This window comes from Camelus bactrianus, chromosome 27, assembly GCF_048773025.1.
Source record: "Camelus bactrianus isolate YW-2024 breed Bactrian camel chromosome 27, ASM4877302v1, whole genome shotgun sequence".
NCBI lineage: Eukaryota > Metazoa > Chordata > Mammalia > Artiodactyla > Camelidae > Camelus > Camelus bactrianus.
The window spans coordinates 33,623,792-33,636,684 of NC_133565.1; the positions used below are offsets into that span (position 1 = coordinate 33,623,792).

At 57.2% G+C, this 12,893-nt stretch overlaps 1 protein-coding gene across 3 annotated transcripts in view; it reads right to left on the reverse strand.

Moving 5' to 3' along the window:
- Nucleotides 1–622: 622 nt before the first annotated feature.
- The window catches only part of CD276 (CD276 molecule), a 32,703-nt gene continuing 20,432 nt past the window's right edge, over nucleotides 623–12,893 (reverse strand). For 2 of the 3 annotated variants that reach the window (XM_074354229.1, XM_074354230.1), the window contains 5 exons: nucleotides 12,472–12,768; nucleotides 8,670–8,804; nucleotides 8,010–8,051; nucleotides 6,580–6,615; nucleotides 623–4,705 (listed from right to left, as the gene is read on the reverse strand). In XM_074354229.1, coding sequence (XP_074210330.1) covers nucleotides 4,683–4,705; nucleotides 6,580–6,615; nucleotides 8,010–8,051; nucleotides 8,670–8,804; nucleotides 12,472–12,768 — 533 coding nt within the window. In that variant the 3' untranslated portion in view covers nucleotides 623–4,682. Of the gene's footprint in view, nucleotides 4,706–6,579; nucleotides 6,616–8,009; nucleotides 8,052–8,668; nucleotides 8,805–12,031; nucleotides 12,167–12,471; nucleotides 12,769–12,893 lie in introns of those variants that run through there. The other variant, XR_012502756.1, reaches the window with a different exon arrangement.

Genomic DNA, 12,893 nt, shown 5'->3' on the forward strand with positions numbered 1-12,893 from the left:
GCCACAGGCCTCGCCTTCTGCTGAGTCGGGCTCCGCTGCTGAGGTCCCCGAGAGCCCGGCTGGGGCGGGATTCCCAGCACGACTGCTGCCCTGGGTCCGTTTTGCTAGTGGCCCTATGTGTTCTTTGCTCGCACATTCTTACTGCCACAGGTACTGGCTAAAAAAAGGCAGCCCTAACACGTGGAAGCTCTACCAATGTTTACAACGTGCAGGCCTGTGACCCTGTGATCCCACTTCTGGGCTCCATACTGTGGACTCCAGAGCACAAGGCTGCGTTATTTGTATCCAAACTATAGAAACTGGCAAAATATATTCTAGAGCAGCAGCGCTATGAAATACTATGTAGCCATTTAAAAAGAATGAGGGAGGTCTCTGGAAGAAGCTAGACCCAGAAAAGTTTATACGGCAGGACTCCATTTATATGACATTCAGGAACAAGCAAAACAAATCATGGTGCCAGCAGCCAGAGCAGTGTCCACGGTGGGGCTGTGGCCTGGGGAGGGCAGGAGGGAGCTTCCTGGGATCTGCAAGTGCTCTGTGTCTTGAACTGCGTGACGCTGTGTTCACAACGCAGTAATGGGCCGGTGACGTGGGTTGGTAAAAGAATCACCAGAGACCGAGAAAAGTTTAAGGAAGTTTAATAGTTACTCTGCTATAGGCAACAGGGGGCCACACAGAGAAGAGGTGCCTGCGCGAGTGCCACTGAGCGCCGAGGGTGGCCGTGCAGGGTCTTTTATTGGGGGGAGGGGGCTCTGCACACAAGGAAGAGGGGGCTGCATGATGAATTGGTGCACAGGTCCCTGATTGGTTGTAAGATCTGTCGGGGACTCTCTGAACAGTAGGTTTTACTTTGATTAGGTTTTACTTTGTAAAGTAGGTTTTACTTTGGGAAGGGCAGAGTGTGAGTCCTGTCCACCGAGGGTATTGTGAGCCGGGCTGTCTTCTGGGGTGAGGAGTCCGGCCAGGGTAAACACACAACAGGAGACATTTTTATCCTGCAGAAATGCAGGTGTGCAAAGGGTCCAGCAATGGCTCCAGGCACACAGAGCCCAGGAGTGGGGGTTTTCGTGAACTTCAGAGCGGCCTCAGAGCGTGCCAGGGGGATCCCCGGGTGATGCTTACGTGGGTAAATCCACGGAGCCATACACTAAGGGCCAGCATCGTTTCCACCCCAGATGTATGCTACACCTCAATATAGAAGGTAAAGAAAAAGAACTGACTTAAGAAAATGGTAAAGAAAACAGAAAAAAAGTTGCAGGACAGTATGTACAATTTCATTTTTATCGATGTGTGAGCCTGGGGGAAAGTCTCAAAGGATTGCGAACCCTTCCTTCGTGTTGCTTCCCCTCCGAGTAGGGGCGGGGGGCTGGAGGTGAAGACTGCTGCCCCCTACGCCCCCCACATTCCCGCCGCTCATTCACAGCAGCCTCTGGTCCTGCTTCTCGGTGGGTGCCTTGCACGTGGAGGCCTGGGTTTGGGGATCCTTGGGGCAAACTTTGGCTTCACGTCTCAGTGTAAGGCTTGGGCTTTGCAACAAGAGCTTTGGATGTTGCCCAGCTCAGATTCTGCCGGGGTGTCTGCTCATGGGCCCACGCGTACCAGCATCCTGCTTGGCAGGCGCCTCCAGGGATGGGCGAGGTCAGGTGCCTCTCCCCGCACAGACCCCACGGAAGGCGCCCCTCATGCCTGTGAGCAGAAGAGCGCGTGCTAGAAGAGGAAGCGAGCCGGGGGAGAAGGCAGGCTGACTCAGGCCCCCCAGCTGCTCCGTTTGCACCCCTCAACCTGCCTCCTCCTTCTAAGTAGCCAGAGCCACTAGCTGGTCTCCATGGCCTTGGTTACAAATGGTCCTGGAGGTGAATTCCGGTCACACCTCGAGCCAGGAAAACGAACCCTTGCTCTGTCCCCTCTTTAATATGGATGTGACACCTGCAGGCTACCGCTTGTCACCCGGTAGGAATTATTTCTCCACTAAAATGAAGGAGTTGGAGCTTTGCCCAGGAAGGGCAGCTAAAAATACTGCTCTCTGGGGCACCAGTGACTGGGGGACTGAGTGGCCACCTTCCTCACCCTTCAGCCCCCAGGAAGGCCCCACACCTGTTGGGCACCCCCCTGGAGCACCTGGTACAGCGTCCTGTCTGAGCCTCGTCCCAGCCCTCTCAGAAGGAAAAAGCCCTGGTCACCGTGCCTGCTTTACAGACGGGCAAACTGAGGTTCAGACAGCTGTGCTCCACCCACAAAACCACCGAGGGAGCAGGAGCGAGGGAGCAGGAGCATGCCACCCGACCGCAGGGAGGGGGAGAGACGCCATCAGCGTGCACCCCAGCACTTCACAGTTCACAGTGTCTTCTTCCTGTTGTCCAGTCCCCACACTATCCTATAAAACAAGAACTTGTATTGTCCCCACCTTACAGGCGGGGTTGAAGCCTGGGGAGGTGAGAACACAGGGGGAGATAAGGGGCAAAGGCAGAGCCTCAACCCAAGGCTTTCGACTCTAAAACCCACCCAGAGCACCAGTGGTGGGACTTCAAGCAAGGGGACCAGCCACACTGACTTTACAACAAGCAGCCCAGTTTGTAAAGAATGCCACATACTTTTCAGAAGGGGACTCGTCACCCCTACTTAATAGATCAGGAAATTAAGGTTCAGAGGGATGAAGGGCTTGTCACAAGTGAGTAGCAGGTCTGGGAACAGAAGTCAAGTGTCCTGACCCCCGGCCCCGCTCCTCTGGCCGCCCCAGGACTGACTGGCAGATGGTGCTGAGACCCTGGCACCCAGGGGCAAATGACAGCAGTGTGCGCTGCAGGCTCCCTCGTCCCTGAACCCCCGAAACTGTCTGCTACCACGTTCACCCCCTCCTCTCGGTCTTTGGAGCTAGAAAGTGGTGAGAACCTCAGGCCCATTTTTCATGTAAGAAAACTAAGGCCCAGAGAAGCTAAATGCCCTGCTCAGGGTCACAGGGCAGGACCTGGTGCCCATCCCACTAGGTCAGCCAGGAACAGCCAGCAGAGCTCCCTTCCTGGGTCAGCTTCTTACTGGGCCTCAGCTTCTGCATCTGTGAAGTGGGGGCATCAGGGAGGACTTGAACAGGCCTAGGGTCTGACTCTTCTGAGACAAAGATATCAGATGACACTTGTAGGAGTGGGTGGAGCCCCATACAGTGACCAAGGGGCTTGGCTTCCTGGAGGCCAACCTCACTTTACCAAGGGGGAAATGGAGACCAGGGAGGGGGCCGTGCAGACCCGGTGACTTAAGGACGGGGAGAGTAAGGAGACCCAGGTGTCCCGACTCCAGCCTCAAATGTCCGGGAGGGAACCTTTCTGCAGAGTCCCGCCACCCATCCTGCTTCCACACATTTTGCAGAGAAAAAGCTTTCTACAAAGGCATTTATTTTCCCCCCAATACACCCCCCCAGTTAACAAAATTCCTCAGAGTCTCACATTTAAATTAGAAAGCCCCATGTCTTCCATTCCTGGAGAAGGGAGAGATGTCAGCGGGAGGACGTCAGAACATCAGAAGGTTACTCCCCTGGGGGCCAGAGGTCAGCCAGAGACAAGCCAGGAAGTGTGGGCCCAGCCCCAGAATAGCACCATGATGGGGGTCCCTGCTCCCAGGCTTCCCCCATGCTGTGGCTCGAGGCTCCCGGGGCCCTGCTGGGCCTGGCTGCCTGCTCCTGCCTGGAAAGATACTTTGGAAACCATCAGATTCTCCAGTTGTGGGAGAGGCTCCGTCCCTCTCTCCAGGTTTCTGCCCCCACCCTCTGCTCGGGGTAAGGATTAGGGATGGGGTGGGGGTGAGGTATCCAGGGAATTGTGGGCACAGAAGAGAGGTACACTAGGGAGCAGGCAGGAGCCCCCTCATGGACCACTCTTTCCTCACGGGTTTCCCAGCTGAAGGGCAAGCTCCTTAAGGGAAGGGCCTGTCTTGTCCTGTCGGGTCCCCAGCACCTAACACAGAGCTGACAGCCCATGGGTGCTCAGTGAACATTACTTGAATGGATAAACGAAAGGAAAGGCAGGAAAAACAGAGGGACAGAAGCTGCCCCCCAGGGGGGCCGTGCCTGCCGAGACCCCGTGTGACCAGCACGTGCTTCCCGTGGGGAGGGCGGGCAGAAGGCAGGGCTCCCAGGGCGCAGCCGGGGCAGGGGTGGTCCTCACGTGTTCCAGCACGTGCACCTGCTGTCTCCCGTGCCTGGGGGAGGGGCCCTGTCTTCACTTAGCTGGGGAGGGAGAAGGCGCCTCTAGACGCAAGGAGGTGCTCAGGCTGCAGCCGCTCTGTCTGAGGAGACAGAATCACAGGCAGGTGGGAGAAGAGGCTGAGAAGTGATAACTGTCAGGGCCATCAGAGAAACAAGGTGAGGGGTGACTGGATCACGGCTTCGGAGAAAAAAGGCAGCCAGATGGTCCGTGTTGCTTGTGCATCGGAGAAATAAGGTTGCAGGGAGGTCCGTGTATTGTGTCCATAAGAAATAAGGCAGCAGGATGGTTTGTGTGTCGTGTTCATCGGAGAAATAAGGTGGCGGGGTGGTTCTGTGTATCGTGTCCTTTGCAGAATGAGTAGACCCGCCAGAGTGGGAGCCATCTGTGGGGGCAGGGAAGCCCCCAGCCCAGGGCTCACACTGAGGCCCCAGTGCAGCCAGAGGTGGGAGCCCCGGGGCAGGGGCGGCAGCTCCCTGGTCCTTGTGGTCAGGCTATTTCTGGTCCATCATCTGCATTCCATGATGGGAAGGGAGATAAAGGGGGAGAAAGCATTAAGTGCAGGAATTCGACTCTTGGGAATGTTCCAGAACCTGGCGTAAGACAGACCAGGAAGGTGCCTGGGGGAGAGCACAGTCCTCACCGGCCTCTTCTGGATCCCCATGGGTCCACCCACCCTGCACACTTCCCTCCACCTGGCACGCTTTTCCCCTCCCAACCCCACTCCCTGCCTCGTCTGTCCCTTGACCCATCTTCCCTGACCTGGCCCACTTCCCTCCACTAGCTGGAAACCCTTTCCAACGACCCCTTCCCACGCTGATTCCTCCAAGAGAAGCGCTGTAGGGAGCCTACGGAGCCTCCTTCCCTCTGGCATCTGGTCTCCACATGGCCCAGTACCCCATGGACTCACACCTCTGGCCTTGCTCTGCTCCCTGACCTGAATGGAGAATTTAGAAGAAGGACGGGGGCATGTGTGACCCTCCCCCTCCCTCTCCCATCCTTTAGGCTCTGTCTGTCCCCAGGAGAGCAGCTCTCCCTTCTGGGGCTGCCTCTGTGCCTGTCCAGCCTGGCCAGAGACAGGGGCTCCAGGCTGCCACCCTGCGGGGCAGGACCAGGAAGCCCACGGCTCCGCACACCCAGGCCACACTCTCCAGCAAAACGTCAGAAACCACACTGACGTTCTGATCTCCATCGGCTCGACCCTTCTATGCCTCATTTGGTTCAGAACAACAGGGAGACGGATAACTTATCTCCAACCCTGCAGACCCCCACGCAGGCCTCCACTCCTGCCACGAGCACTCTGCAGCACTTGGGACCTGCTTCACAGAGCACTGGCGAACGGGGCACCTCGTGCGGGAGGTGTGGCAGGATTTCACCCCATTCCCCAGACAGGAAACTCCCCCTGGAAGGTCCCGGGCAGAGACCAAAAGCGCGGTCTCCCCTCCCAACCTGGGGGGGTCTTTCTCCTGCGTGATGCTGCCTTTCATGAGAGTCTATCACCCAGCTTTTATCATGAATTCTATGCAGGTTCCCGAGGGCCCCACGGACCCCGGTCTCCGGAAGTTTCCTGAACACAGGGCCTATGTCCTTCCTCCCCTTCTCCCCAGAGAAAAGCTAAATGCAGGGGTGAGCCTCCAGGAATTTGGTGAAAGTGTATTTCCTAAGAGGGACACCAAGGCAACCTGCAAAAGATTTAAGGTTCCAAAACCTTTGATTTTCTAAGTGGAAGCCACTCATATTTAGTGACAAGTGTGCATCAAGGAATATTTTGTTCAAAATACACACAGATGTTTACTTCCTAAAGTAACTGCTGATGTTACAATAATCTGAATACTAATGATTGCTACCATTTATTAACCGCCTACTGTGTGCCAGGAACGTGGCTGCCCAGCTGAACCCACATTTCCGAGCCTCACTTGAGTTAGGGGTCATGTGACTGGGTTCCGACTAACGGATATAAACAGGAGTGACCAGCGCTGTTTATAGTCAAGCTCTAGAAAGGAATGTCCCCTCCCTCTCCTCTTTCCCCCTTACTTCTAGAGGGGCTGTGGGAGCTGACGCCGCCACCCTGGGCCCGGGGATGGGAGCTTTGAGTAGAAGGAGGCAGAAACCAGGTAAATGGAAGCTGGTTCCAGGACATCAATAGCCTTAAGATCACCTAACGTCCTGTCCGGGTTAAGCCTCTGTCATCTCTGCATCCTATCAGAGCAGCTGGGACCTTGGTTTCTCAGCCTTCTGCCATCTGCCCAGCAGAAAGTCTAGGCTGCTTTCCTGGGAGGGAGCCTCAGGGCACCCCACCGCCAACAACCCTCCCCAGATACACACAGTCGTGAGCACACAGGTGCACAGACACAGATACACAATCGTGAGCACCACGTGTCTTTACCTTCTTTGCTTTCAGAGTGTTTCAGAGGCCGCAGGGCTGCAAAAAAGGAAGGAACACACAGTGAGGGGGGACCCGTGGAAAGTGGGGGGGGGGGGCTCAGGCGGAGGGACAGGAGCTGAGGAAGAAGTAAGGGCTAGACAGACCCGGACCCAGGAGGCAGAGGCAGGAGTGCGGGGTTGGGAGGGTATGGGTGATGTCACAGCTGCTGTCCCAGGTCCCAGCTAGACTCTGCGGCTCATCACGCCTCCTCCTGGGCCTCAGTTTTCTGCACCTTTACAGTGGGAACAACTCCCCTGCCCTGCTGTGAGTGAGAGGTGTGGAAGTGAGCCTGCCCTACAAGGAAGGGTGACGTGGGGGGCTAAAGGAGGCTGCAGGTGTCCCCAGGTGGGCCCAGGACTGTGCAGAACCCAGACCGACCACAGCTCTAAGCCACCCTCTCCTGCCCACTCCCTCCCTTCTGCAAAAGACATCTGCCTCTGAGCATGAAAAATGAGGCCTCATCCCAGGGCTGCCCCACACCCACCACACCCACCACACCCACCACACCCAGACATCCAGGACAGAATTAATTGGCATAATTTACAGCAGCCCCCAGGGGTCAGTCTCCTGCCTTCCTTCTGCTGGGCTGGGGAAGGAACCCATGTCAACTGGCAGCACCCCAAATGGCTCAGTGGGACCCTGCCTCCCAGCCCAGGAGCCAAGAAAGGGAAGGCGGCAAGGCCTCCAGCGGCCACAGGGCACCAGAGCCAGGCTTGCGACCCCACAGTGCTGTGCCCTTTGCAGAGTCACTCGAGAGAGCTTCAGAACGGCCTGTGGTGCCATCCGGGCAGGTCAGGATGACATTTTACCGACGGGAAACTGAAACCCAGAGGAACAAAGCACGTGGACCAAAGTCACACGGCCTGTAACCAGAGTGCGACAGTGTCAGACTGCAAACCCAGCCCTACCCCCAGGACTGCAGAGCGCCGAGCCCTGACAGGTGCCAGCCGTGACGCCGGGCCCTCTATGTGCATTATCTCATTCAATTTAACCCATACAGCCTATGATGGGAGGCAGGTAGGGGGAAACTGAGGCCTAGAGAGGGAAAATGGATTACTCAAAGCCACTCAGCTTCTAAGAGCTGGAGCCCTGTCTCCCACGCCCTCACTCCTCCCCCAGGAAGCCACCAGACCCCACAGCGCAGGTCACTCAGGGTGGAGCAGCCCTGGGAGGTGGGTAAAGGGAGGAGGAGGAGTGAAGCAGCACCTGGACCCGTCTCCAGGTCCAACACCGACCAAAGACCAGGCTCACCTCGGCTGGGAGGCCTCAGTCCGCGGGACACACGTCATTCAAACCTTCAAGCAAACGCAGCTCCTCCAGACCCTGGAGTCCTCTCCCCATCCCTGTGTCCATCCCCCAGCCAACAGTGCCAGCTCTTGGCTCAGACTTACCTGTCTTGGATCCTTCTCCATCCCCATCCTGGTCCTCAGCTCCTGGAAGAGTGAACAAAAAGCTTCCTCAACCCCACCTTCATCATCACACCTCTGCTCCTGGGGGCGCTGGAGCCGGTGAGTGGGGCTGAGCAGGCCTGGCTCGTGGTCCAAACGCCAGACTTAGCTCGGAGCCTGAGACCCAGTGGAGCAGAGCCCTGTGGCAGGATGAAAGGGACCCCAGCCTGGAGCCCCCAACTCAGCTGACCCCTCCACCCACCCACTCACTCATCAGCCCAGTCACCCACCACCTCCAGCAGACACCCACCCGCATGAGGATCCCCATCCTTCCACAAGCCCACTCACAGACACACTCACATGACTTACACTCACCATCATGCTTGTTTGCGTGGACACACTCACCCCCTTGACACACTTCAGCCTTACACACGCACCACTCACTCCCAGTCACACTCATATCCACTCTTCCTGCCACGTCTGCACACTCAGGGGCAGGCTCACACTTGTTTACACACACAGGACATGTTCAGCCTCAAGCTCACACACTCTAGCCCCATTTGCACACCCACATGCATTCTGTCACTGAAGAGTGACACACACATTGATGCCATGGACACCAACAAAACCAAAGACCCGCGCGCACACACCCCTCTCACTTACCTGCATTCTCCTCCTCACAGGTCTGTTTGATCTTTCTCCAGCACACAAAGGCCAAGGCCACCAGCAGAACGACAAGACAGATGGAGAGCCCCACTGTCACCCACAGGGCCTCCGGGGGGAATGTCATGGGCTGCCCTGGGAGGGAAGTGGGGAGAAGGGAGAGAGACTGTCAAGCCTGGCCCCGAGTGGCCCTGAGGACAGCACCTCTGGCTCCAAAGTATGAACGGGGGGCTCCTTCCCTCACTGGGCCCCCAGACTATGAAGAGAGCTTACTTGAGTTCCCGTGCCCCTTCCCCGCACGTCCACGTGCCCTCCCAACCTGACACAGCCGTGGCTGCTGCAGACGTGCCTCCTCCGGGGAGGGCTGAAGAGTCTGCAGTGGATGGTGCTCAAGAACCTTCCAGGGCTCTCTGCTGACGTGAGAATAAGGCTTCAATCTCCTCAGGATGCTTCCAGGACCTCTGAGATCTGGCTGCTGTCACCCCTTGCCCCCAACCCCCGCCTTTGCAATCCCACTGTACCAGCCAAACTGGTGTCCTAGCCACTCTGCAGAGACAGCTGGCCCCTCCCAGCCCCCACACCACAGCTGTCAGTTTCCTCCACCTAAAACATGCCCCCTAACTCCCCTCCGAGCTTGAGATTCCTCCGCGGGAGGCCCTCCCTGACTCCCCCAGCCCCACCTGGTGAAACCCCCCCACCTGAGATCGGGCTTCAGCCAGCTAGAGCCCATGGGCCAGATCTGGCCTGTGGCCTGTTTTCTGTGCAACCTGTGAGCTAATAATAGTTTTACATTTGTAAAGGGTTACCAAAAAAGGGAAAAGCAGCAGCAGCACAGAGATGAGATGTGGCCCACAAAACCTAAAATATGTACCATCCAGCCCTGACAGAGCATGTGTGCAGGCTCCTGCATCAAGATGAGGGTGGGCGCTGAGGGCACCAGCGTGAAGGTTCCGGGTTCACCCCAGAGGAGACCTGCCAGGGGTCTGTTTCCGGGCGACACTGAGGCCCTCCTGTTAGCTGTCCCACGGCACAGGGAGGGTGTGGAGGCGCCCACGCCTGGGTCAGGGCCAGCGGCTGTTCTGAGCGCTCCACCCTCCAGCCCAGTCCCAGGACCTACGCGGGGTCTTGGGCAGAGACCTTGGGGACAATAAATCTCACAAAAGCCAGGGGGAAAGCCATTCCTGCAGAAGGTACCATCAGAGCAGAGACGGTGCCATGAACGCCTGGGCAGCGGGGGCCTCGGCACAGACACAGGGATTTGCAGTCACCTTCAATCGGCTCAGCTGGCAAACCTCCACTCAGGACACTGGAAGCAAAGGGACCCACCAGCCTGGTGAGCAGGAGAGGAGGACAGCAGCTAACATGAAGGGCCAGGACGGCCAGTCCGTGAAGCACATGGAGGGACCCCCGGGAATCCCAGGGTAGGGCCCTGCAGGAGAGCACGGAGCAGAGCCACAGAAATACCCAGGGGGAGGGGCTCCCGCCGCGTTCGCCCCTAGGCTCGCCTCGGTGCCTGGAACACAGGGCCGACTTGCCCTCCTTCCACTAATCAAGGTCAGAGCGGGGCTCAGCCCTGCATCTTCAGACTCTAAGTCCAGTGTTTGCTCCATAAAGCCCCCTCCACATACGGCACACGCCACTAACCTCCAGCAGGTGTGGGAGAGACCAGGCTGGAGGACTGGAAGTCCGAATCCCAAAATGTTTTACCAGGCACAGAGCTGCCCTAAGCGAAATACAGGCCAAGGGCTCCAAAGTAGGCCAGACCTGCTCTAACAAAAACAGGAGGCTGTGTGGTGGGGACGAGAGAAAATTAGGCTGAGAGGCTAAAAGCTGGGCTCTGGTTCTGGTTCTGGTTCATCTGCTCCCCACACGGTGCTGGAGTCAAGGTCCAGACACCCATGGGAAAGTTTAGAGGGGCCACGAACCCCCAAAGTTTAAATGCAAATGATTGCATTTATCATTTATCCAGTTTTCAAAAAGGTATCTGACTCCCAAAAGGAGTCAGAGCCACTGTGGCCGTCTGTGGCCCTGGGGGAGTGCTCCCTCATCTCTGGGCTTCAGTTTCCTCATCTGTGAAATGAAAGCACTTTAAACATTAGCTACTAAAACTTTAAATAAAGGTTTTTCTTGCAGGTGGGGTAAATGTCCCCGGTAAGCAGGAGAGGAGAGGAGGACACCAGCTGATGTGAGGGGCCAAGAGGGGCTCGTCCTTGAAGCACAAGGACGGACCCCTGGGGATCCCGGGAGCACGGAGCAGAGCCACAGAAATACGCAGGGGGAGGGGCTCCCACCACATTCGCCCCTAGGCGGGTATCCGTGTCTGGAACACAGGGCAGGCTGGCCCTCCTTCCATTAGTCCAGGACAGAGCGGGGCTCAGCCCTGCATCTTCAGGTATATGAGCATAATCACATTTACACTCACAAGCCGTTCCTGCACAATATGGCAAATACCCAGTTCAGCTCAGTGTACAAATTATCACGAAGTTCACCGATCCTTCAAGGTCCCCTCGACTCCCACCTGTCCCTGGAGACTCTTCCTGAAACTCCAGCCCATTCTGACCACTCCCTCCTCTGAAAGCTTCAGCCTCTGCCAATCCTGCTCCATCTGATATTTCGGATTCTCTCCTGCGGATGCACCAGACCATATGCTGCTCTCTAAAGGTCAAGGAGACCTCTTGCGACATCCAGCAGCCCAGGGCAGGGACTCCCCCACAGAAAGCACAGACCTAGGGGGTCTCCAGGAAGAGGGTGGGGTCAATCTTGGGGAATGGGTGGGCAGAGGGAACACCTGAAAGAGAAGGAGGAATGAATCTGAATTCCTAGAAGACAGCTGTGATGGGCACTGGCTCTGAGCTTGCAGAAGTGAGGCCATGTGAGGTCCAGGGATGCCCATGGGGTGCGGGAAGAAAGGAATAAGCCTCTGAATCCCGAGGCTCGTACAGAAACCGGCCGCCAGGGGCATCAGGACTTGGGTGGGCGGCAGGTCAGGTGGAAGGCATAGGAAGAGAAAACGGGAGAACCAGACAGACAAGACCTGCTGCGCTGACCCCAGAGAATGCAGGGAGGCCACTGGGAAAGTTTTGCTGGCCCAAGGGGAGGAACTGAGGAGCCGGACTGAGGCCCAAACACAGATGGAGACTGCCTCCCCTGGCCTGAATGTGGAATTGAGCCCTCCTCACACCTCCAGGCACAAGGGGTGCCCACTGAGGTGGGTCCTAAAGGAAGGGAAGGGTGTCTGGGCTAGGACCCCAAAACCAGAGATTGAAGGAATCGCCAAATGGGCAGCGCTGATCTAGTGTTTGACCACATGGGGGCAGAAGAGAAAGCCCACCCATTACAGTTGCTACCTGGGTCCAGCTCACCTCCAACAGGAGAGCTGACATTGATTGATGGGGTGAGGGGGGCTGACCATCAGGAGAGGGTCAGCTGTCTCTTGGGGCCTCACGGTCAGATGGCGCCCAGCATCAGATGGTAACGTAGCAACACCTTCCCAGCACCTGGAGAAGTTCCCACAGGAAAGCAGAACTCCCAGAACTCCCACACCCACCTCTACATCCCAGCCAGGTACTCAGTCTCCCTGAGACACTTGGGAGGGCAAACGCTATACATGATTCTCATCAGCTAGACAGAGCAAGTCCCTTAAAGAGTTTTAGGGGGAGAGTTTGAGACACCTGAAATGAATGGGGGAAAAATTTTTTTAAAAAGTCTTCTGGCCACGCAAGCCTACCTAAGTTCCAGCTCAGGCGCTAGCTAAAAGGCGGGACCCCCTCCATCCTTCCCCAGCTGTTCGTCTGCCTCCTACCCGTGATGGTGACAGAGCCGTGAGCGTCCTGCTGCAGCACGGGGTTGCGCACCAGGCAGCTGTACGTGCCATTCGCGCCCAGCACCACCCTCAGGACGCTGCGCACGTCGAACAAGCCCTGCTCGTTGGCCATCTGCGACGTGGTCACGTTGCCGGTCAAGGGCGCGCCCTGCCCATCTTGCCAGAACACTTCCGCCTCGGGGTAGCCCCGATAGCTGGAGCATGTGATGGTCACCGTGTCCCCGGGCCGCAGGTCCTTGTTTGGCTCCAAGGTCATGCTGGGCTTTGAGTAGGGGGCTAGAGGGGGCCAGAGGAAAGGGCAGAGGTCAAAGTAAAGCAAGGGCAGGGGGACACAGTGGAGAGAAAGGGGTGCCTGGGGCTGCGAGGACACGGGTCAGCTGGGCAGTGGGTAGGGGGCTGCG